Below are 26,154 nucleotides of genomic sequence, written 5' to 3'. Positions count from 1 at the left end.
ATAAAAAATTACTACAATTTAACTAAGACTTGTTCTTGTGTTATACCACATCATCACTTCTCCATTTCCTTATCAAGCAGTGTTTTGAAACAAAGGACCTGCTACCATCTGTGGGTGCTACTCTTCTCCCTTATCAATATTATTCAGAATAGACAGTGCAGAACCCTGGATAATACTCCAGGACACTCTCTTCTCATCCTCTTACACATCCATGGCGAGCACTTAATAGTACTTCACATATCAAGAAAGAAATTTTACATGAAGCCACATTGCTCTGGCACTCTTCTGGCACCTGACATGAAAAGTGCATTTTGTGAAAGGAAGCCAGCAATCCTCCTGAGATTTACTGAATATAGCTGCAATTTACTGAATGTATCTTACACCGGGTTTGTTGTTGTCAGCTTCGGTTTAGAAAGCTAATATGAGTTATCAATATGATAATGTAAAAATGCTCCACACACATCTACTATTCAAGGGTAATAAGACAGCGATGTGATCAACACTGAAAGATGGTTAGGGGTGCCTTAGCTTGCATATCATTTTTCTATGAACAGCGGAGACCCTCTCCACTATCTACCTTACACATGGATTAAACACATGTTCCTTCAGCCACCAAGAGATGGCTTACGCCATTACAGAACAATTGTTTTATTTATTTGGGGGTCAAAAATTGCCAAGTGGCAGTAGAAAGAGGCTTAGGAATAGGGGCGGAAATCAAGCAAAGTTATATAGAGCCAGTCTAAATATGTCATTGGTGCAGACCCAGTTGTCACTAATATTCTTGAGAACAAACAACTGGTGGAATCCCATCACTGGATCGTTATCCACCTAATGTGAAAAAAGTGGGGGGGGAGAGTTATCAGTGGGAAGGATAGCTCACATATTAAAAAAATAATCACAACCAGCATTTACAATAAAAACATCCAAACTGTCCAAGTGTATCAGGTTAGCATGTGCTAGTTAGATATCCATTCCAGTGCCTTTGGACATTCTACTGAACTGAGGCCAAAACAGAACAGTAATGATATTACCTTAAGTCCTTCAAACAGCACTTCTATTTGACTAAAAAGTAAACTGATTTAAATGAAGGAATACTGGAAACACAAGTATTAGTCAAAGCTTTACAATATATTCCAATTCTCACCTTCAGCTGCCCAACCACCATACTGAGGATAGAATTATCAGGGGCTGGTTGATGATCTTGGGATGTTATGCTGTGTTGAATTTTTTGGAATGGAAGGCTCTGTTTAGGAAATCAAGAAACATTAAATATGATTCTCACACAAGCTAGACATATCCATATAAATACTGCACTCCATTTTTGTATTTGATAGCCCATAGAAATAAATTTTTGGTCTGGAGCTCAAGGGAATTAAACAGATGCAATAAAGCTAATTTACAAAAGAGCAAATCAGCCATCAGCAAATGTTTTGCCTGGAAAATGTTGCAAGTAGATCCAGTGGAAATGTTTCAGATACTTTGCATAGTTAACTACAATAAGCTCAGCATATTTTAGAAAAGGATGTGTTAAATGTATTAATGGTATCTAAAGTAAAGAACTTAAATTTTTATTTCCCCCACACAGGTAACACTATAAAATACTGCCCAATGACTCTGCATGCAAGACATTTTGCAAGTATTTCCTTCCTCGGGCCCCACCATTACTTATTTCTATAGATTCTATTGATATAAAGATTTACATATGTGGCTTTTTAAGAAAAAGTATAAATAAATTAGCAAGAAAAGTCTTATTAAGTTACATAATATTTAAGTTCACAGTTCAACACCTGCACTCAAACTAAGTGATTATGTAAAAAGTGACACCTCTTTATTTTCAGATCTGCTGACAAGTCTACCAGATCTCATTCTAGCTATGGGAGCAGACACAGCTAAGCATGAGCTGCGATCTATACTGTCTAACTTACTGTCAGAACTGTTAGTCGAGTTTGAACTAGAGGGTCAAATTCAGCTATGAGCAACATCACAGTAGTAGCTGACTGCTGAATACACTGTGTAGAACTTAAGAGTAAAGAACTCAGTTTGACTTCAGGGTGCTGGCTACTTGAAAAACATCTGACTGAGCAGATTTGTTCTTAAAGTCACTGATGCAAACATGGAATTCCACAACGCCATTTTAACAGTAATTTCACAGCAGCAACTGCCAGTATTTCTCAACACCAAAAACAGTTATGCAAAACAGACACAGAAGAGAGTCATCTCTCCTACTTTTTCATTTGTAAATCAAACTGCAAGCCAGTTCAGTGAGACAAAGACTTATTTTTTTTAATGGTAACCTTCTCTTAATTTTTAGTAGATACAGAAGTATACCATCAACTTTTCCATGATGGCTGTTTTTCCTTGGAATTGCTGCCCTTCCCATGTCAAGCAAGAAGCATCCATCTGGAAAGAAAGCATGGCTGTCAAAAATCACTTATATGTCAATGCTGTAGAAGCAAGGTAAGACAGAAGAGTCTTGCAAATGTATCCTAGACTGATGCATGTAAAATACTTGTGAACTAGGCTAGTTATTTCCCAAATTCTGGTTTCCATGAAAGCTAACAGTGTTTTTACTTATCAGTGTTAAAGGTGAGTGACATTCCGCATGAAATCTTGAGGGGTGACAGTGGTTCACTGGTCCACAGAATTCGGGAACTACTTATTTAGGCATTAGTAAATGAGCATTTGTTACAGATGAAGCTGTTCACAACATGGTCAATATTAAAGATATCTTCTCCTGACATCTTCTGAAAATAAATTAACCAACTGCCATTGCAATAGCAGGGCACTGACAATGTCTTTGTTTCCTCTGCTTTTATCTATGGCATATTATGAGGTGTTCTTTGTGTTTCTGGTGTTGTGCCTTGTTTGTGTTTCCTGATGTTTTCCAGTGTTGTGCCTTGCGTGCATGCAAGGGTTTGAAATGGTGATTTTTAGGATTGGTTAAACTGCCTGAAAACATGGTGGATGGACCTGATGATCCAGGAGGCCCCTTCCAGTCTTACGTCAAAAACCAGAAAGAGATGCTGCTAGAGTCAAGTAAGCTTTCATGTAGACCAGGGGTGGGCAATTATTTTAGATGGTGAGCCACTTAATGAGTTTTGGTGAGCTGTCAAGGGCCACATACATACAATCTTTCAGATGTCATTTTAACAAACTATAAACAAAATAACAAAATCATATATTAAAACTAAACATCTACTATAACATATTTTCATTTTATTTAAAAAAAATAATTTCTCTTTTTTAAGTAGTGTATATAGAGGTGATTGTATAATAGCTCAGAATAGTCTTACTCTTGTATATTGTATGTGTGAAAGGAGGAGGGAGTTGTGTGTGTGGAGGGGAAGCATATGCAAGTTTGTGGAGGGCTGCCTGCGTGCTATGTCCTGAGAGCCAGCTGGGGACAGGGGTACATGTAGCAGAGCTTCCCTGGGCAGTGAGTGCAGTGCAGTGCAGTGCAGGTGCAGGTGCGGTCTGCTGCCCTGTAGTGACCACATGGGGCCAAACCACGTCCACTCCTACAATGGGCAGCCCATGCTGCACTTCCGCTGTGCACACCTTCCCAGCAGAGATGCTCCTGCAGAGATGCTCCTCCAAGAGCCACTCTAATTAAAGTGCCCAGTGTCATGTGTATCAGCGTCCCTGTGCTGAAAAATGGTGGCAGGGCTGCTTTAACTACAGTTCGTTGAATGCCCCACATGCCTAGCCAGGCGGAGGGGGAAGCTGCAGCCGTGCAGCTCCTGTCCCAGCAGGTGGCTGCTCATTATGCCACATGGGCAGAGTGTGTAAGGTGGCCAGGAACTGGAGCCCCAGGCACTGAGGCAGGAGCTACCTGGCTGCAGTTTCTCCCCACCTGGCTAGGCATGTAGTGCCCAGCATGTGTCCCCACAGCTGTTGCTGCTTTCTTGCACTGCCTGCTGCGGTGCAGCAGGGGCAGGAGGAGGAACCACGTGAAGTGGGGGGAGCTGAGCAGTACCCAGAGGGCTGTAGGAGCAGTGGAAGCAGCCCTACCGGGAAGCTGTGCACACTGGTGAGGGCCAGGGCTGTCAGCCGGTGTAGGGCAGGCGCAGGTGGAAGCGCAGCATAGGTTGCCCTGGGCAGGAGCGGGAAGGTTCAGCCACATGCAAAGCGCCACGGCAGGGCAGTCACAGGTCAGATACAATCAATTGGTAGGCTGCATCTGGCCCACAGGTCATATTTTGCCCACTCCGATGGAGACCATTCTATTTCCAGCCCATTTCATACCATCTCACACTAACTGCGGTAGCCTGTTCAATTCTCAAAATCTAAGATGAGTTTTTTGGTGTGATATACAAAAAAGCAGACACAGACTACCTTGTTGCCCCTTTCATCTTTTGAAGTTTTTTTTCTTCTGCCTGACAGACAGCTCATGTAAGCCCTCCAGCAGGAGGGACAACAGCTATACAACACCAACACGTTTATGGCTGGTATTTAGAAAGGAAGGCTTAAGAGTTCTCTCCAACAATTTTTCCCCAACAGGAGTGAGAAATTGTTACCAGGAACCTCAATTTATAGGGCAAATGGAAATTCAAGGAGTTCAGATTGACCTGGGGGACACATCCTTGCTTGCTTCCATTCCCTTTACCAGACGTATATTGTGTCATTCATATCACTGCTACTGTTGTAGCAGAAAGAAAGAAATGTCAAGCCCATAATTAATCATTTGAATGTCTTAACGAGGAAGTTTCAGCATCCAGCTCAAGGCAATACTTACATAGAGAGCACTCAGCTGAACCCTGCTGGCATCAAAATGCTGGTAATAGAGATGTACAAAGCTTGTCCCAACTTGCTCCCACATGGGTCTATCCGCCATTTTCTCTGTTTAAATCTATCAAGAAAGACATTTTAAGTGCACAGTAATATTAAGCTGCTAGAGTCAGTGGAAAATGCAGATGAAGGAAACTGAAGAGGAGGAGAACATTTCCTTTTCTGTAATAAACTTTGGGGGCTGAAGAGAAAGAGGTTACAACACTGAAACTGATTCTCCACTGAACCACAACAGGCCATTCTTCTTCACTGTCAAATTCAAGTCCCACAAATAAGAATTTTTCTTACATACCCTGCAGGGCCCCTTTGGACAAGCTAATTGTTTAAACAGCATCCACTGCAAATTTTTACATCTCAAAACTGAAGTTTTCAGTAAAACTTAAAAGCCAGCATACTGAAGAGACCTTCCAAAGGTCTATCATTATTGAAAACAATCCACCCACCACTTCAAACGGGTGATTAAACACGTGCTGATAATACAAACACTGTTTGGATTATAACCAGTCTGTTTCTCTGCAGCTCAGTTTTCAGTCCCAGTTTAAATAAAGCCACAGAGGCCTTCTTGATTTCCACAGCTAGAAGTGTTTTCTCCAGGCAAGACAGCAATATTAGTAGATCCATTTAACAGGTTCCTACAGGCAGGCATAAAACAGAGTGGGTACAGAGTGGGAAATCTCTACACAGAGCTTTGCGTGTGCAAATGGGAAGCTCAGCAGATCTCAGCTCAGGTGGGGAATTCTTGTGAAAAATCATCTTTCTCTTGCTGCTGGTCATGGATGGCCTATTTCATTAACACATGCCAACTATTCCCACAAAACAGCGACCAAAAAACCCCACTATAAAAATCCTAAAGGATCAGCGATTTTAACTAACTGGAACAAAGTCGCTTGTTGCAAAATGAAACAATGAAATGTATTAACTCTCCTCTCAAGCATATGGTAGCATTCACATCTTCCAATAGGTACATATACTTGTCTCTAAAAGTAAAAAGTTAAACTGCACATATCATACTACGACTCTGTAGGTGAGTGATGAGTGAGGTGAGAGATGGCCTTAGCTAGCAGCTGTAGCAGCAGCACAGGGCGTTACCAAACATGGTAAATCAAGACTGGATGACTCCAGTCTGCTCCCTAACTCAGCAAAAAACTCAAGAGAAGCAATGCAGAGCTCCAAATGACAGCCACATCCAGCGCTAAAAACAATCAGGCCTATTTATTATATCAAAGAGATGGTGTGGGCCTACGCCCACAAGGAAACCCATAAGCCCCTCTTGGTTACAAGGAGGCTGGTAGAGGCATAACAGTTCATTACTGTGGACAACAAAAGAGAACTGGGGAATGGAAGTGAGGGTCACAGGGTAACAAGGGTCCTGGGGGAGGGGGACACAGACCAGCACCCGCTGCCCCTCCATGTGCCCAAGCAGCCAGTGGCGCCACTCAGTGAACTTATGGAGACATGTATGGAGAAGCTATCACCCGGAGAGCAGCCAGCCAACCCAAGCACAGCCCAGGCACTCACCCCCGTGCCTCTCCCGCTTTACCTGTCACCAGTTAGGGGGGGCAAGTCTGTGTTGTGTCAGTTGAGGGTAGTTTTAGGCAGAGTTTAGGTGAGGGTGATATGGGGTGGGTTGGAGAGGGCAGATCCTGCCTCAGGCAGGGGGTTGGACTAGATCTGTGTTTCTCAACCCTTGGGTCACGACTCAAAATTGGGTCACAGGAATACATGAAAGTGTTTGGAACAAACTTTAAAAATGGATTCTTCTTCAGAGGAGAAAAAATTCGGAAAGCTGCAGGTTTTCCCTTGCAGGCTGGCAGAGCTCCAGCCTGTGAGGGGCCCCTTGGGCCTTGCCCTGCCCCACACACCCACCCCTGCCTCTCACACTGGGGGGGGCGGGGGCCAGGAGTGAGGGGAACTGGGTCAGGACTGGCCACTGATGCCTACAAATGGCCCCTGGTACAAAACGGGCTGAGACCTGCTGGACTAGATGACCTCTGGAGGTCCCATCCAGCCTGGCTTCTCTGTAAGTATCCCAACGACCCTGGGAGAGGCAGCTTAAACCAAACAACCAGGCACACGCTGGAAGCCGTAACCCCACCGCCCCTGCTGTGATCTCCTGTCCAGCTGGTGTTTATTGAGCAGCGGGCAGGGAATCTGCCCAGGGCACAACACGGGCTGCTCCTGGGACGCGGCTCCCATCCCCTCCTACCTGGGGGCGCAGCGGGAAGCCCCCGGAGCCCACCCACGCGCCCGCCCGGCGCGCGGAGAGGACAGGAGAGGAGAGGAGGCAGCGCCGGCCGCGGAGCAAAGCCAGGCCGCCCTGGCGGCCCCTCTCGCCCGGGCCGGGCACTCCCGCGCCGCTGCCCCTGTCCCTGGCCCCGCCCTGCCCTGCCCCGGGGCTCAGCCTGCGCCGGCCCATGGCAAGGGCTCCAGATGTTGGCTCATGGTGCGCTGGAGCTGTAGCCCGGCTGTGCATTGGCATCGGCAGGCAGGCCGGCCAGGGGTGCGTGCGATGGGACTGCGGCCCGGGGGTGCAGTGCAATGCATGGCCCGGCTGTGCATCGGGACTTAAAGCACAGTGGTCAGATGGGCCTCCAGCCCAGCCGTGCACTGAAACATTGCCAGCTGTACACTGGGACTATAGTCCAGCAATGGATCTTATTGCTAAGTGGTGTAATGGATCTTATAGCCCAGCTGTGCAATGGATTTTATAGTCCAGTGGTTTGATGGGACTATAACCCAGTAGTACATTGAAATTTATTGCCCAGCTGTGCAGTGGGGCTGTAACCCAGCTGTGCAATGGATCTTACAGTCCAGTGGTTTGATGAGACTATACCTCAGTAGTGCATTGACATTTGTTGCCCAGCTGTGCCAGGGGACTACAGCCCAGCTGTGCAATGGATTTTATAGCCCAGCTGTGCAATGGCTCTTACAGTCCAGGGGTTTGCTGGGACTATAACCCAACAGTGCATTGACATTTATTGCCCAGCTGTGCAATGGGACGATGGTCCAGCAACGGATCATATAGCCCAGCTGTGCAATGGATTTTATAGTCCCGTGGTCTGATGGGACTATAACCCAGTAGTGCATTGAAACTTATTGCCAAGCTGTGCAATGGAGTTTATAGTCCGGTGGTTTGATGGGACTATAACCATGTAAATGTATTGCCCAGCTATGCAATGGGACTATAGTCCAGCTGCACAGTGGATCTTATAGCCCAGTCAGTGGTGTGATGGGACTATAACCCAGTGGTGCATTGAAACTTGCAGCGCGGTGCAACGAGACTTACAGCCCAGCTGTTAGAGCTCAGTGGTGCAATGGGACTTACAGCCCAGGGGTGCGGCGCCCCTCCCCTCCCCTCCCCCGCCTGCAGCGCGGGCCCGGTCTCCGCGGGCGGTCCAGGCAGTGTCGCCGGGCGGTTGCCGCGCGCGAGCATCAGGCGGCCGATCTCTGCAACGGCGCTGAGCTGAGCTCCTGAGCATGCGAGGCATTTGCAGCTGGCTTGCCGGGAGAGCAGGCCACGTGGGCCCGCCTGCGGGCTGATGTTTATAACCGCCTGCTTTTCATCTCTTATCAGCCGGGGAGGGGAATCGGCGGAGGCGGTTCTGCTTCTGCTGCACTCCCCGAGTGGCGGGGCCCCGCTTTGGTTCAGATGCAGCACGCAAGGCAAGCCACTCTCTTAAGCACCCGGCGCAGATCGGGCACCGTGGGGCAAGTCGGGACCGCGATCTCCTCGCTTATCAGCAGCACGAGGGGAAGCCAGGTGGTATCTTGCCCCTCCCCAGGCAGTACTGACTCTTGCGTCGGTGGGAGAGAAATCCGATCCCTGCCCCGTTAGGCTATTCATCCCACTAGGGGAGAGGAGCCTGACTTCTAGGATCTGATTAACCCCCAGGGGCATAGTTGTGATCAGGCTCCCTCAATTGTTCTTGCGTTTCCAGGTGGACACGGTGCCCTCGTCCTTTACAGGACTTGTTCCAATGGGTCCTGGATCAAGTGTTGTGCTTTGTAATTCTGAAGGGTGAAAAGCACTCTGCGAGTTTTGAGTCTGAGGTAGATCCCGTTTAAGCGTCTTTTAGTTTGAGGTAGATCTTTCTTTTTTTTTCCAGTCAGCAAACTAAGGACCTCTGAATTTCACTTCTAATAATAATTCTTTCTGTGATGGGCCTGTGAATGAAAGGACTTCACAAATTAGTGGCAGAGTAATCATAAGGGAAAGAAAAACTGAATCTTCAATGATGTGGGTGCAGGACTCTGATATTGCCCCTGAAAACTTTGCAAAAGCAAAACTTGTATTTGCATGTGCAAGCAACTGTTTGTCTTCATGGTGTTGGCAGCTGAATGCTGAATTACCCTACTTATGGAGACCAATACATGGTCTGTGCATGCAATAGGCGCAAACAGTGCCGTAACAAGGGAGGGGGGGCAAGTGGGTTGACCACCCTGGGCACCGAAGTGAAGGGGCACCAATAGGTGCTGCTCAACCAGGGCAGGGTGTGGGACAGAGCTGTGAGCAGCTCATTTGGGGGGGGCACAGGAATGGGGGGAGGGTGGTTCTCCCACTGCAGGCAGTCCTGGGCAAGCATGGGGGGGCATGTGCCCCCCCCTCCAAATCTGTGCACAGGGCATGTACGGGCTTTGCCCTGGGCGCCAAACTTTGCTACGGTACCAGGTGCATACTGGCTTTTTATTCCGTGTATAAAACTCTCAATTTTGGGGCTTCTAATATATTTGTATATGCTTTTTGTTAATCCATACTTTGAATAAGATTTATGATTATGCAGAAAAAAATCTCATGCTGAAAAAGAAAAACCTAGTCTCACCCACTGTAAAACACTCAAACCTATTTGATATACAAGGAAAAATAGTTTTTTCATAGCTGTATAATGCAGCAATCACTTTCTCAATTTTATCAGCTTCTTAAAAAATCCTCATGTATCTGAATCTAACCATGACCAAGAGGAGAGAAAAACAAGGGATTTTTTTGCAAACCATGAGAAGTTAGCATATAGGTCATTCAGTTGATAGGGATCCCAGAGGTCATCTAATGCAGTGGTTCTCAGCCTTTTTTGTAGCAGGATGCTTTTGTAAACACTGGCTAGTCTTGGCCCAGTAAATAGTTTTAAGTAGAAAACACGCAAGTATTTTGGCCCCAAAGTACTTATTACACTCTACAAGTTAAAGCAGCTCAACAGCCCTAATTTTAGAAACAAATCAACAGGAAAATATTAACAGTAATATCAACATGTGGCCTTCCATTCTCAAGTGACATTCATCATTGTGTAATTTGAAAAAAATACTGTAAAATGGCCACTAAAGAGGTAAATACTACTGTAATATGTAAAAAATATTCAAATATGGTACTTAGGATTTATTATACAACAAAGCATAAGTTCCATTTAATGAGAAACCTGAGCTTGCTTCTTTTTGAGTTTATCAAAGTTTGGTGTAATTATGGCCAGTGCAATCCGAAGGTTGTGCTCAGCATCCAGTCTGTTCCTGGTTTTATTCTTCAGTTGAGTCAAGGCAGACCATCTGGTTTTGCACAAGTATGTTGTACTGAAAGGCAAAATGACACTAATAGCATGGCAAGCAAGAGCAGGGTATTTTCCAGCAGTACTTCACCAAAACTGGAGAAGGCTTATTTCACTATGTTTTTTCTGTAGACTGCAATCACAAAATGACTCAACCAGCTGAGATTCTTCCTCTACTATATGTAGACTCACATTTTCCAGTACAACTCCAAATGGATCCCATATCCATTCTTTGCCCTTGAGTTGCTCAGCTGGAAAGTAAATGATTGCTGATTGTTTTCTTTGCTGCTTCTCGGTTAGCAGAATCTTTCTAATTTTTTGTTTCTAGAGACACATTATGAAACATGTCCATCTTGTCATTTGAAATGTGTTTGGTCCACAGAAAAAAAGGGTATTTTTTACTGTAGCAATTTTGTCATTTTGCTCAAACTGCTTGTGCCCTCTTCCCTTTCAAATCATTCAGCTGATGGAATATATTTCAAGCCATGTGTCATTATTAAAGTGCTCTGCCAGGTGAGACCTTTTTTTTCCCCCAATAACGCTGCCAACTCACTTAAGTTTGTATAAATGAGACAACACTTTACCCCGGGACTGCCAACTAACCTTAGCATGGTAGAGCAGATGTACATGCTCACTGCCCATTTCCTGACAAAAAACTTGAAAGCATCGTGAATTCTTGGCATTTTGTTTGATGTAATTCACAATTTTGACAATATGTTTCAGAGTTTTGTGGAGCTCAGGTACCATGTCTTTAGCTGCTAATACCTCCCTGTGCAGGGAACAGTGGTTCCACGTTGCATCGGGTGCTTTCAAAAGGATTCTTTGAACAACTCCTGAATGTTTTCCCGTTGTTGAAGCGACCCCATCAGTTGTAACACCAACACACTTAGACCAGCTCAATCCCACCAACTCCAAGTAATTATGCAGTGGAAAAAATATATCAGCAGCAGTAGTAGAAATAGGCAAATCCACAATAAAAAAGTACTGTTCTTGAAAATCACCTTCCCATACATGCCTAACATAAACTGGAAAAATAGCACAGTTTGATATATCTGTAGAGTCATCTAATTGTAAAGCAAAACAGTCACTTACTGAAAGACAATCAGTTGTTCACAGTTCGATGTCTTCTGAGATACTGCATTCTCCTCTCCATACTGTATCATTGGAGAGAGGGATTGCTTCTAATTTTTTTTGCAGCTGACTCTTCCCAATAATTCAGTTCACATGTCGATAGCAGAAGGTAAAATTAACTTCTCTGCCAAAATGTGAGCTTTCTTACACTTAGCAATGACATGTGCAATGAGGTAAGAGGATGCAGCGCTTGCTCCTGGACAGTACATACATGTTCAAGTCTTGTGTCATTTCCAAATCTTTGCATTTTTCATTTTAAAAAAAAATTCAAGAGGCTTCCCTTAGCTGGGGTGCTTGTCTCCAAATGCCTACATAACTTTAGCAGTTTTAGGCTTTCATTTGCCAACAGTTCACTGCAGATGAAACACTACATACAGCCTATGTTCACCCTTTCAATCCTTAATAAATTCAACATAAGACGGCGAGTGGTTCAACATAAGACGGCGAGTGGGTAAGGTAACTAGTAGGGTGAAAGTGCTAGACTTTAGGAAAGCTGATCTCATTGCACTCAGGCGATTAGTCAAGGAAGCACTGCAGAGTAGGAGTTTTGATGGGATGGGTGCCCAAGAAGGGTGGCTGTGCCTAAAGGAAACGATCCTTTGGGCACAAAGCAAGACGATCCCCGAGCGAGGCAAAAGAGGGAAAGGGGCCAGGAGGCTTCCATGGCTGACCAGAGAAATCCAGGGCAGCCTAAGGGCCAAAAGGGGAGCACATAAAAAGTGGAAACAGGGTGAGATCACTAAAGATGAATATACCTCCTCTGCTCGTGCTTGTAGGGAGGCAGTTAGGCGGGCCAAAGCTACCATGGAGCTGAGGATGGCAACCCAAGTAAAGGACAAGAAATTGTTTTTTAGATACATAGGGAGTAAAAGGAAGGCCCAGGGAGGAATAGGACCCCTGCTAAATGGGCAGAAGCACTTGGTGACAGATAGGGGGGACAAGGCTGAACTCCTCAACGAGTTCTTTGCCTCAGTGTTCCTAAGTGAGGGGCACGACAAGTCTCTCACTGGGGTTGTAGAGAGGCAGCAGCAAGGCGCCAGACTTCCATGCGTAGATCCTGAGGTGGTGCAGAGTCACTTGGAAGAACTGGATGCCTTTAAGTCGGCAGGCCCGGATGGGCTCCATCCCAGGGTGCTGAAGGCACTGGCCGACGTCACTGCAGAGCCACTGGCGGGAATATTCGAATGCTCGTGGCACACGGGCCAAGTCCCGGAGGACTGGAAAAGGGCTAACGTGGTCCCCATTTTCAAAAAGGGGAGGAAGGAGGACCCGGGCAACTATAGGCCAGTCAGTCTCACCTCCATCCTTGGTAAAGTATTTGAAAAAATTATCAAGGCTCACATTTGTGAGAGCCCGGCAGGACAAATTATGCTGAGGGGAAACCAGCATGGGTTTGTGGCGGGCAGATCGTGCCTGACCAACCTAGTCTCTTTCTATGACCAGGTTACGAAACGCCTGGACACAGGAGGAGGGGTGGATGTCGTATACCTGGACTTCAGGAAGGCCTTCAATACGGTATCCCACCCCATACTGGTGAACAAATTAAGAGGCTGTGATGTGGATGACTGCACAGTCCGGTGGGTGGCGAATTGGCTAGAGGGTCGCACCCAAAGAGTCGTGGTAGATGGGTCGGTCTCGACCTGGAAGGGTGTGGGCAGTGGGGTCCCGCAGGGCTCGGTCCTTGGACCGATACTCTTTAATGTCTTCATCAGCGACTTGGACGTGGGAGTGAAATGTACTCTGTCCAAGTTTGAGGATGACACAAAGCTATGGGGAGAAGTGGACACGCCGGAGGGCAGGGAACAGCTGCAGGCAGACCTGGATAGGCTGGACAAGTGGGCAGAAAACAACAGGATGCAGTTCAACAAGGAGAAATGCAAAGTGCTGCACCTAGGGAGGAAAAATGTCCAGCACACCTACAGCCTAGGGAATGACCTGCTGGGTGGCACAGAGGTGGAAAGGGATCTTGGAGTCCTAGTGGACTCCAAGTTGAACATGAGCCGGCAGTGTGACGAAGCCATCAGAAAAGCCAATGGCACTTTATCGTGCATCAGCAGATGCATGACAAATAGGTCCAGGGAGGTGATACTTCCCCTCTATAGGGCGTTGGTCAGACCGCAGTTGGAGTACTGCGTGCAATTCTGGGCGCCCCACTTCAAGAAGGATGCGGATAACCTGGAGAGGGTACAGCGAAGGGCAACTCGTATGGTCAAGGGCCTGCAGACCAAGCCCTACGAGGAGAGACTAGAGAAACTGGACCTTTTCAGCCTCCGCAAGAGAAGGTTGAGAGGCGACCTTGTGGCTGCCTATAAGTTCATCACGGGGGCACAGAAGGGAATTGGTGAGGATTTATTCACCAAGGCGCCACCGGGGGTTACAAGAAACAATGGCCACAAGCTAGCAGAGAGCAGATTTAGACTGGACATTAGGAAGAACTTCTTCACAGTTCGAGTGGCCAAGGTCTGGAACGGGCTCCCAAGGGAGGTGGTGCTCTCCCCTACCCTGGGGGTCTTCAAGAGGAGGTTAGACGAGTATCTAGCTGGGGTCATTTAGACCCAGCACTCTTTCCTGCTTATGCAGGGGGTCGGACTTGATGATCTATTGAGGTCCCTTCCGACCCTAACATCTATGAATCTATGAATCTATGAAAACCCAAACTTGAACTAAGCAGGGTTATACCTATGATTGCTTTTCTTCTCAGGTTGTGATGAATTCCTAGTATCACTGGTACTTGCAGTTGCAACAGGACAGTTTAAACATTTGTCCATTTCACCAACTAAATTAAAGACTTACTTTGTGATTAATGCTAACACTCTTTTCCCATAACTCTAAGTACCTTTATATTACTACTGTAATGGTACATTTGACTGACTAATTGGTGGCATGTGCACGTTCAAATAACTTTATTAGTATGCACAGTGTTAACATGGTAAAGCACAAGCACCATCTATTTTTTTTTAATGTATGCAAAATATGATCCGTTCTTAAAATGTTTGCAACCGCGTATATTTTTGCAACCCACTTTTGGGTTGTGACTCTCAGGTTGAGATGCTGATCTAGCTTGATTACATACGCTGTTGTACTAGAGCACAGCTAGCCATCTAGGGTGTTTATACACGTGTTCCGAGAGTGGGGGTGCTTTAATTAGAGCGGCTCTCGGAGAGCTCCTGGTTCATCTTGTGTATCAGTGTCCCCACGTTTCAAAATGGCGGCGGGAGTTGAATGAGCTTTGGATTAACTATCCCTATCGCCATTTTGAAGTGCAGGGATGCTGATACACAAGACACTGGAGGCTGCTGGAGCATGGTAATTGCCACGCTCCAGCAGACTCTTGAGCCTGTTCTGCCCCGCTGTAATTACAGCGTTGGAGCAGTCTCCCTGCTCATGTATAGGTGCTCCTAAGTAGGACCTAACATAGGCAGTTTATAACCCTCCCTACAGAACTGTTATATTTTGTTTGTCCTTAATATAAGACTTTAAGGCTAAACCTTTAATAAACTTAAGACTAAACCTTTAATATAAGGTTTCTGTATTAACAAAGCTATAATATGGCTAATCTGAAAAGCCTTTTATTAATTAAAATCTGAGTCTAGGGCTCTTTGTTCCTCTTTGAAAACTGAAGATAGCTTAATTGGCTAAATTGTTTTGAGGGCTGTGGTTGCTTGCCATTGTAGAGAAACCAGATTTTTCAACTAGCTCCTGGATGGTGAGTGAAAAAGGATATAGTTTTATAACAGAACAGCTGAAAGCTAATTTGTGATAATCTGTAAAGAGCCAATTTGGGTAATCATCCTAACATCTGTTTGACAACTACAGTATACCTAAATACACTTGTGACATAGCATCTACAGCTGTTTTCTTCTATAGTAAAAAAAAATACTGTCATGGACCCAGGAAAACTAGGAATTTAACAGTACAGTCAAGTTTAAAATCAAAACAATATAAGCAATTCTTACCGGCACAGGACAAACTAATCACTTTTTTTTTTGTTAAATTATTTTTCAGAACAGAAAGCAAGGCAGTGCAGGTGCTAACCTGAGTACTAGTCTGCTGTTTATCCAGTTCCACCAAACAACATAGAATTGGTTGCACATCTGCATTTTTCTGAAAACTGACGTAACTGCTTTTTTCTCATTTTCTATAATCTCATCAACTAATTTCATCCCCGCTTTCACAGTCTCATAGCTGCTGTGACATTTTAAGCCATTAAAGCGGTATGCATTTTGGATACAAGTCTGTTGATGTAGAGATGGTATCTGCAACTCTGTTCAGCATTCTTGTCAGTACATCTATAAAACCCCAAAATTGCAAGATGGAGAGAGAGCGAGCAAGCTATCCTGACAGCAATAATCGTACAAATTTAAGTCATTAAATTAGCATGCCTAATAACATTCACAGTAATCAGTGTCACCTACTTTTTTTCAATCTGTTTTTCCTGCTAAAGCAAGAAGGAATACTGAAAGGAGTTTCCTGGATTAAAGTATAATTTTCTGATCTACAACTGTGCTAAAGTTAGGTTTATAGGAAGAACCATGGCCTTTGTCTTGAGAAATAAATCTGTGCCGTAACTAGCAGAACTGGCCCTTACAGTGGCTATTTTAATTTTACTGATTGCCAAGATCCATTATGCAGTTTTGAAACCAGTCATTTAAAATCTATTGCTCATCCAGATGTTTCAACTGCTGTTGCATTCAAAAGATACAATATAAGCCTGGCAAAAGTACCCAGACAACACAGATTTTTGCATGCTAGAACTGCACTTACATTGCCAGACAAATAACACAGAAGCTTTGCAGTTCCCTGTTTTTAATTAATTCTTTCTTTCCCCAACACACCAGGCCAGGTGTGCCCAAAGTGACTCAATTCAAGCATTCCTTTATTCAGCTTGCCAAAGTGGTCTGCTTCAACATCTGAAAATATGAAAACTCCTTTCTTCTAGTTGTAATACAGGTCCTCTCTTTGTGCTGGTCTGAACCAACTCTGTTCTCTTTTGGCCTTAGGACATGTGCTGCAGTTAAACTGCTTTTGTTTATAGTCCAGTTTTTGCTGTTTTCATGTTTGGGCTTTGTCCTTTGTCTGACCCTTAGGTTCTCTCTGGCATTCAGAGCTGAGAAATATCTCTGCAGTGCTCTAGGACAAATCAGTGCCAGAAAATGAGCCCCAGTCTGCTTGAGGAGCAATCAGAACAACTGGAGTAAGATTCCAAAGACATGGTGCAACCAATCTATCTTTTTTGCCCAATTAGTGTTATAAGTAGGGACCTACCGAATTCACAATTTTGTGATTTTCCTGGAAACCACAAAATCAGTAAGTCCTCACAAAAAAGTGCAAAATCAGTGAGGAAAAGAGAAAAAAAAAAAGGAGTTGCAAAAACAGAAAACATCAGGAAGCCCTGCTGTCCTGAAACATGGGTGGGAGGGAGAAAGCGCAAATTGGAAGCTTCCTGATCAAGCCCATGGGAGCCATTTGTTTGGGGTCATCTGTCAGTCTCCAGGAGGGGTGGGCCCCTCAGCCAATCAGAGGTATGGGGGGAGCTTGCCATGCTCTGCCATGAAAATAGTGCTGGGCGATTTCTGCAAAATCAGAGAGTAGCCATAATGAATTCAGTAGGTTCCTAGTTATGGTTTTTCAGGGGGCAGTTGTGTGGTGCTAGGCAGGTTTTGTAGATCTGGCTCTTGGACCCATTAAGACAGGAGGTCTTTGCACTTTTTTCCATGTGCAAAGCAACTGGGTAGTTAAACATCTTTGTGCCACGAGTCCACTTATTTCTCCTTCTAAGAAGAGAAGTAAAGACTATCTGGCATGCATAGTTTCTTAGGAGCTGCTCGATAATCAGAACCTCGTTTGGTTCTGATTATGCCCTGGCACAAATAACTACATCTGATCTTGCAAGTAATGGCCTCCTCTTAGCTATGCACCTACAATCATGTGTTTGATTTCTGACCTTCAGTGATAATAGGACCTCATTGGAACCAAGATGGTTCAGATCCTTGTAAGCTGCTTATGAGAAAGCTAAGAGCCAGTGGTTAAAACTAAGTGGGGTAAACTAAATAGACCAAATTCTATAATTAGCCAGGCTGTATGCCTGCAGTTGTTCCTGTAACTAAAGTACTGAAGGAGAAGCTGCTGCTACAGCCTTAATTCATCACCTGAAAATGCTGAAATCAGCAATCTGAAGCTTGAATTGCACCCTTAGGGAGAAAGTTTCTTTCAGTACAGATGTTAGAGCAAATGCTCTGTTTGTGAAAGCAGTCTGTTACTGATCTTTCTTTCAGTTAATAAATCTTTTCAACCTTCCTCCTGAGCATTATCACTGCTGGTTGATGTCCAAATGAAGATCTGGGAAAGGGAAAATCACAAAGGGAAAGATGGTTATTTAGCCAGTCATTTCTCTTTCCCTAAACCTCTTGATTCCACAGAGCTGAAGTGCTCCTTTTCTCTACTTCAGAGATTTAAGGGGTGACTGGTGACAGTAGGTATCTGGCAGACACTGGGGAAGTGGAGGTTTTTATGTCCTTGGCTGTTGACCGCCAGGACCAGGCAATATATTCTTCCAAGAGCTAACCACTGAAATAGATTGTTATTGCACAACTGAGCACTTTTAGAGACAGTCCATTCAAAGAATAAATGCTATTTCAACACAAAACCAACCTCTTATTATAATTCTGTTTCTTCCCCTAATGAAAAGCATCATACTTGATGGACACTAACTTTGTCCACTGCAGGATTTCTGTTCTATTCAAATTAGCATGCTTACCAGGTGTGTTCTGGCAGCAGCTCCAGGTTTGGCATAGGGCACGTGGCAAGAGCTGGAGCTGCTGCCACTGCCACTGGAGCTACTTTATGCCCGGGCTAGATCCGCCTGTAAGGAGCCCTACAGTCCAGAGCTGGCCTGTGGCACAAATTGAGTTTGACATCTGTGTCATACAGGCAAGGCCCTTTTAGATTTCTGCTAGTCTTAAAAGATGATGTAATGCAAGCATGTGCCCACTGGTGCATGATACTAGCTATTTTTATTTGGCCATTTGAATGTCATATGATCATAGGAAAGTAGGGCAAAAAGGACCTCACATGATCACCTAGTCCAGCCCCTTGCTCAAGGCAGGATCGTCCCTGACTAACCCATCCCAGCCAAGTATCTGTCCAATCTGCTCTTAAAAATGTCCAGGGGCGGAGATTCCATAACTTCCGTAGGCAATGTGTCCCATGATGGTCCGTGGACTTTCAGAGGTTGATTTCCACATTCTCAAGTTATGTCTACCGCAGCAGCGATACTGTTCAAAGTACAGGGAGTCCTTTTGCTGCATATTTTGAGTCACATCCTTGGAGGTCTTTAAATGGTGCTTACCATTTGGCAGGCCTTGCTCCATGCAGAATAAATGAAGTTAGCAAAGCCCTGCAAAAGCTGAATTTGTCACAGAGTTTGTATCTTGCTGCAAACCAGTGTTCTAGAATTTTTCATTGGGGCAGGGAAAATTAGCCCTTGTGATTGAAGAGAGAAGCTTAGCTTGATGACCCAAATGTACTTAGATACAGCAATGGCTACCTGAGTTGCAGACAAGTTCTAAAATGTGTGAAGTGCCTTACACATGTCTTCCAAGGCCGTACAAATCCTCATGTCTCAGCTACAGAATCTGCTACCTTCTCAGGTTGCCATAGACTTCAGCTTGCGTTATTTCTTCCTCCTCCCACCCACCCCTTTTCAACAGCTTCACCATTTTGCTTCATCAGATTCCTCACATTTGCTGCTTGTTTTCTGTCTTGTCAGGATTGGCCTTTTTGCTTTCCTTATTGGGGGAGTTAATTAGATTTCCAGTGCATGTCCCGTCAAGCCAGGTAGCAGGGCGTCAGGTAGGAGATTAGTCGTGACAGTTATAAACTACCAGGTCTCCCTTCCTCTGCTGCTGTTTAGGAAAAGGAGGCTTAGAGCTGGAACTGGGTCACATGGAACACCTAGGAGGTGGGAGGGGGGAAGGGGAAATGTAAAAAAATATATTTCTATTATATTGAGCTTTGAAAAACCAACTAAATTACTGCGTGATTATGGCAATGCCTGATATTTCACTGTGATAAAAGTATGGCAGGACTGAGGAACTGGTTTGGATCTATCTTGCCGACAGTGGCTGAAGGTGTGTAAGATGTCAGAGACACTACTTATTATTTTTCCTTGATTTAGTTTGGCAAGCCTGCATACCCTATGACTTTGGGATCATAAGGCTTTCAGATTAACTTCAAATTGGGTGTGGGAGATCCCTGGAAAGTGAAGACATAATCTAATTAAACATGGTTACTTTCTTAATGGCCTGATTGTGTGAGGATGCTAACTTCGGGAGACGACGGTACTTACCACCTCACAGCATCATTCCTGTTGCTCCGTCTTAATTTTTTTTCCCTTTCTTGACAAAAAACACTTACAGACTTGTGAGAGACATTCCAAATGAAAAGATGAACTGCTGGAAAGGGTAGCTGTTCTAAAAGGAGCCTGACCCAGCAAGAATTTTAATTCCTTTCATCAAAGACCTCTGCCCCTTGCAGACCTACTGTCTTCCCAGTGGTGGAAATGGGAAATAACCACTGAAATCAATGGAATGACATCAGGCCGGAGCTAGCACACTGCCTTCATGTCAGTTTGATCTAACTAAAGATGTACCTGCTATGGAAGCCAGTCTGTCCCTAGACCTCACTTTTGTGTTACCAGCTAAGACATTCAGGTCACAAACTTACTGGCGTACGTGCCCAATGGAAAGAAATAACTTTTTGCTAAGTACTTAGCAGTGTTGTTCAACCTTCCAAGAGAAGTAGGGGCTGGAGGTGGGACATAATTTTGAATCCAGTTTGAAGATGAAGCTCAGCAAGTTCATGGGCTTTAGTTTATATCATGTGGTTACTTGCGGTAGCAGGGACTGAAATCGTTGAAGGGCCCCGAGGGTCCCTTCAAGTCCTGTGTTATGTACTGACATCATGAAAGGTCGTGTCAAAACATCTGGGCAAAAGTAGAATTTGGATTGCCTTGGGAACCCTACATCTACTCTTCCTGCCCTTTGTCGTCTTAAGGCTAGAATTCCACTGGTAAAGTGTTCAATATTTAGGTCCCAGTTGCTTTCGGGTGATGGAAGCTACATTAGACCTTACTTATTTGGGGCTCAGTCCTGAGCTGTATCTGCTGACTTCCGTGGAGTTGTAGATGCATTTATTATCAGCTACTTTAATTAGACTTGCTTGATGTTGCTTTTTTCTGAATTTTTTGTTTGCATGTATTTTTCCAGACACTTCTTATGATAGTCCCTGTTGGTCCCTTTTTTCTTTCCATCCCGTGTCTTCCTTTTTCCAAGTTCTTTTCTGCTGTAGACCTGGCTTTGCCATTTGTTTCCTTCAAATTCAGAATGGAGCCCTTTTGCCTGAAGGTGCCAGCAGTTGCTAAGCAGTATCTTCTCCCTTTTCCATGCAGCCTTGTTGCCATGACATTACTCATTGCAGGCAGCAGTGGCTGGAAGCAATTTTACTCTTCAAACAAGGGATTAAAGGCAAATACAGTTCTTACAAAGAACTGTAGTTTGATTTTGAGGGTAAGCGTGGTAGTTGATTACACCAGTCATGCATCTAACTTTCTCTAGGATCCCAGTAACTAGATGTTGAGAGAAGGGTAATTGTTGCCTTGGATTTAGAAAATCATAGGTGTATTGAAGATCAGGTCTGGGGGGCTTGGGGGATTTTTTTTTCCACTCTGAGGCAGAATCAAATCAGCCCCTTGCTTTACTTGTAGACTGAACCAGGAGCTGTTAATATGATGGATTTTTTGTAATTTCCAGGTACTGGACTTCCATAATTAATGTTAGCATGTGGTATTTTTACTGATATGAATGAATTATTGTCTATTTTTATAAAATGTCAACCAATTTACTTTGTTTTTATGGTTAATCCTCAGAGATAATTAAAAGAACACAAATAATTAAAATGGGAACCTGAATTACATTAAACACTGTTCCTTGGCTGGAAAGACTACAGAAATAAACTCTAAAAAGAAATTAAAATCAGATTCAGCAAAGTGAAGTCAATGGGATTCCATATACGCTTAGAAGTAAGCAGATATTTAAGTGACTTGCTGAGTTATGGCCTTAATTGGTATCCTCATAAAATGACCTACTGTAATGTCTGTAATTCTCTACTTTTTTCCCAGTGGTACGTCCAAAAGAGAAAGAATAAACTGTTGGTCAAATGAATGTTTTTGTCACTGTGGAGAGTTGGGTTTTGGGTGACAGGTTTTAACTAGCTTTACCTGATTTGGTAAACTGCGGAATAAAAATGTTTGCCATACTACCAGGAACAGATCAGAAGATTGTCGGGTTAGTTGATGGACAAATTAAGAGATACAATTACAAAGAGAAACAGATTTTGTACATTAAAATGGCTTAATCTGTAAAACAAAATGGGCAAAAATAATCCTAACAGAAGAACCAGCATGCAGGGTGACAAGAGGAAGGAAAGCACAGGTAAGCATCAACGTCCAAGGAGCAGGGGGCCACAACTGTCCTGGGAGTGGGAGGAAGGCACGAGCACCCTCAGGAGGCCTCAGGTGCCTCTACACTAATGCTCGTAGTATGGGGTGTAAGCAGGAGGAACTATGCGTCCTGATTGCAAGTAAGAACCCAGACTTAGTAGGGCTCACAGAAACCTGGTGGGACCCTACCTATGACTGGGCGGTGGGCATTCGGGGGTACACCCTATATAGAAGAGACAGGACAGAGAGGAAAGGTGGGGGGGTTGTGCTCTATGTCAAAGAGCACCTCACATCATCAAGGATTAGCTTCAGGTTAGAGGAGGGTCGGGCAGAGACGCTATGGGTCAAACTACAAGGGGGGGCGTGGCGAAAGGGACCTTATGGTGGGTGTCTACTACAGACCACCCAACCAGGGGGAAGAACTAGACCAGGACTTCTCCAGTCAGCTTATGGAGGCGGTTAGGTCAAGAGATGTTATTGTCATGGGTGACCTAAACTACCCAGACATTTGCTGGGAGGAGCAGACAGCCAGGTCTGACCGCTCGCGTAGGTTCCTGGCTGTATTACAGGACCTTCACCTTATCCAGGAAGTGCACCGCCCCACTAGGGGTAACGCCTTGCTGGACCTGGTCCCGGCCACGGGGGATGACCTGGTGAGGGGACTGCAGGTCCTTAACCACCTGGGCAATAGTGATCATCACCTGCTGGATTTCACTATCCAACACAAGGTGTCAAGGGCTTGCAGCAAGACTAAAGCCCTTGACTTCAGAAGGACCAACTTTAATGAGCTTAGGAGACTAGTGGGGAAACGCTGAGGACCCAGAAGGTAGAGGAGACGGGAGTCCATGAGGAATAGTCGTACCTTAAGGGTGCGATCCTCCAGGCCCAAAAGATAACAGTCCCTGAGAGAAGCAAGGGGGGTAAGAGTGCTCAGAAACCCCCTTGGCTCAGCAAGGGCATTCAGCAATGCCTGAGGACTAAAAGGGAGGCGTACAACCAGTGGAAGGGAGGAACTATCACCCAGGAGGAGTACTCCTCCTCGGCCCGGGCGTGTAGGAGGGCTATTAGAAAGGCCAAGGTAGAGATGGAACTCAGGCTAGCGTCCAGGCTTAAGGAAAACAAAAAGTCCTTTTTCAAGTACTTTGGGAGCAAGAAGAGGTCACCAGGCAATGTAGGGCCCCTGCAAGACACAAACAGTAATCAGGTGGCAACACCAGACAAGAAAGCTGACATTTTTAACAGTTTCTTTGTCTCTCTTTTCCTGAACCAGGACCAAGATATCCCACCTATCAGAGGTAGGGACAATTTTGGGGATCAAGCCTCAAGCCTTCAGTAAGTGCAGATGTAGTTAGGGATCTTCTGGAAGGGCTAGACATTTTTAAATCTGCAGGTCCAGATGCCCTCCACCCAAGGGTGTTGAGGGAGCTGGCAGGGGTCATCGCGGAGCCCTTGGCCTGGCTGTATGAGGATTCGTGGTCATCTGGCCAGGTGCCGGGGGATTGGAAACTGGCTAATGTGGTCCCTATTTTTAAGAAGGGGAGAAAGGAGGACCCAAGTAATTATAGCCCTGTAAGCCTCACCTCAGTGCTCAGGAAGATCTTGGAGAGAATCATCAAGGAGCACATCTGTGGGGGGGCCTGCAGGGGAGATCATGCTCAGGGGCAACCAGCATGGGTTCACCAAAGGCAGGTCCTGCCAAACCAACCTGATTGCCTTTTACGACCAAGTAACTAAATCCTTGGATGATGGTGTTGCTGTGGACCTAGTCTTTCTAGACTTTAAGAAGACCTTTGCCACTGTCTCTCACCCCATCCTCATCAACAAATTAAGTGACTGCGGCATTGATGCCTGCACAGTTGGATGGGTAAAAAATTGGCTGATGGGGCGCGCCCAGAGAGTAGCGGTGGATGGGTTGTACTCAACCTGGCGAGATGTGAGCAGTGGGGTACCTCAGGGCTCGGTCCTTGGGCCCGCACTGTTTAACATCTTCATCAGCGACTTAGACAAGGGGGTGGAAAACACGCTGTCCAAGTTTGCTGATGACACTAAGATGTAGGGCGAGGTGGACACACTTGACGAGAGAGGCTGCAACTAGATTTAGACAGACTACAAAAGTGCGCAGACGAGAATAGGATGGGGTTCAACGTAGACAAATGCAGGGTGCTGCACCTTGGGAGAAGAAATCCCCAGCATACATACAGGCTGGGGAGTTCCCTTCTTGAAAGCACAGAGGTGGAAAGGAATCTTGGAGTCATTACTGACTCCAAGATGAACATGAGCTGCCAATGCCAGGCCGCAGCCAGCAAGGCCAGCCATACCTTGCCATGCATCCAAAGGTGCATCTCAAGCCGGTCCAGAGAGATGATACTCCCCCTCTATGTGACTCTGGTCAGGCCGCAGTTGGAGTACTGCATCCAGTACTGGGCACTGCACTTCGAAAGGGATGTGGCCAGCCTGGAGAGGGTTCAGAGGAGGGCCACCCACTTGGCGAGAGGGCAGCAGGACAGGACCTATGAGGAGAGACTGAAGGACCTGAACCTGTTCAGCCTCAACAAGAGAAGGCTGAGGGGGGGACCTGGTGGCTGCCTACAAGCTCATCAGGGGGGATCAACAGCAAATAGGCAGAGCCCTTTTCTCCCCAGCACCACCTGGGGTGACGAGGAACAATGGTCATTAGCTGATGGAGAATAAGTTTAGGTTAGAGATCAGAAGGCAATATTTTACAGTTAGGGTGGCCAAAATCTGGAACCAACTTCCCAGGGAAGTGGTCCTCGCCCCTACCTTGGGCAAATTCAAGAGGAGGTTGGATGATCACCCATCTGGGGTCTTGTGAACCCAGCATTCATTCCTGCCTGTGGCAGGGGGTCAGGCTAGGTGATCTGTTCAGGTCCCTCCTGACCCTAGCTACTATGAAACTAATTATAGTAGTGTAGGGGACTTGAAGAGATCATCTAGCTCTTCCTCCTACCCAAAGGCAAGGTGAATAAATCTAGAGACCACTCCTGGCAGATGGTAGTCTAACCTGTTCTTAAAATCCTTCAGCAGAGATTCAGCAGCCTTCACAGATAGTCTGCTTCAGTACTTAACTAGCCTTATAGCAGGGATCAGCAGTGTTTCTGGGCAGAGCACCAAAAACACCCCAACCTCAACTTGTAAGATGCTGGCATGCCTGGGGCAGGGGCAGCGAAGGAGCCATGAGGAGCCCAATCCTCATTGTGGCAACATAGCCCTGGCCCCTTTCCCACCATCCACCCCGAGACGAGCATGGCAAGTAATATGCCTTTGTACGCCACGCTCTGGCACCTGTGCCAGGGGGTTGCCTACCCCCTCTGCCTTAAAGCTAAAAAGTTTTTCCTAACAATTTAAATAATCTTGACTGCAAATTAAATTTATTTTTTTAGTGCTAACCCCAATGAACATGGAGAACAATTTATCACTGCCCTTCTCATATAATATTTCTTACAGATGGGAAACTTATTTCCTCCTTCTTAATCATCTTTTCTAGACTAAAACCCAATTCCTTCCGCTCTCCATATTAAGTTGTTTTCTAACCCTTCTGCTCGTCTTCATATTCTTTGCAGTTTACATTTTTCTTGAAGTGTGGTGCTCCAAATTGGACAAGGTAATCCAGCTGATGATGTACCATCAGTAAGTGGAAAAATTACCTCCCATCTTTTACATCTCATACACTATTACTAAACATCCCAGAATGAGAATTGGCATTTTTACCAGTTTTATATTGATTCATTCAGGTTGTGGTCTACTGTAATCCTTAAATTCAAGGATTCTCTGTGTGGTACTTTGAGGGAAACTACAAGAGTTCCCCAAGCCATTTGTGGACCCAACTTTACTGATTTAATGCACACACACACACAAACTGAAATAATTATGAAAGGCCTGTCATGGGTAGCTGTTACATAGAAGTTTTGCTTCACAATGGTGTCTGGTGGGCTTTGCTATTCTATGCCAGTCAGTTGGACCTTCCCTTTTTCTCTCCAGCTCTCCTCTGATAATCTCTCTTCCCTCACAAGGCTCATGTGTCATGTTAGGTGGGAAAAACTTCTAGCAAACACCCTCACATCAGCTACATTCAAAATTAAAAATGTTAACATACGTTACTGTAACCTGTATTAACAGCAATGGCTCTGCAACTGCTTAAATTAAACCACTTGTATTTCAAATAAAATTAAGGTTGTATGATCGGAA

At 45.2% G+C, this 26,154-nt stretch overlaps 1 protein-coding gene across 1 annotated transcript; it reads right to left on the bottom strand.

Annotated features, from left to right (window-relative positions):
* Window positions 1-465: 465 nt before the first annotated feature.
* Window positions 466-7,143, bottom strand: LOC102571883 (nuclear transport factor 2). Its single transcript, XM_006269938.4, has 5 exons — window positions 6,995-7,143; window positions 4,736-4,849; window positions 2,329-2,400; window positions 1,145-1,243; window positions 466-828 (listed from the first exon to the last, which is right to left on the bottom strand). The coding sequence occupies exons 2-5, from the start codon at window positions 4,832-4,834 to the stop codon at window positions 715-717; spliced, it is 384 nt and encodes a 127-aa protein (XP_006270000.1). The 5' UTR covers window positions 4,835-4,849; window positions 6,995-7,143; the 3' UTR covers window positions 466-714.
* Between the last annotated feature and the right edge of the window lie 19,011 nt (window positions 7,144-26,154).

Source organism: Alligator mississippiensis, chromosome 3 (assembly GCF_030867095.1).
Source record: "Alligator mississippiensis isolate rAllMis1 chromosome 3, rAllMis1, whole genome shotgun sequence".
Lineage (NCBI taxonomy): Eukaryota > Metazoa > Chordata > Crocodylia > Alligatoridae > Alligator > Alligator mississippiensis.
Note: the sequence above shows the minus strand (reverse complement) of the source record. Positions and strands in the feature narration are given on the sequence as shown.

Coding starts and splice junctions, on each gene's coding strand:
- LOC102571883 (XM_006269938.4), bottom strand. CDS start 4,834: ATGGCGGATAGACCCATGTGGGAGCAAGTTGGGACAAGCTTTGTACAT. Junction 2,401..4,735: donor TTCAGCTGAGTGCTCTCTAT/GTAAGTATTGCC, acceptor CTTTCTTTCCAG/ATGGATGCTTCTTGCTTGAC. Junction 1,244..2,328: donor CCATCATGGAAAAGTTGATG/GTATACTTCTGT, acceptor TTTCCTAAACAG/AGCCTTCCATTCCAAAAAAT.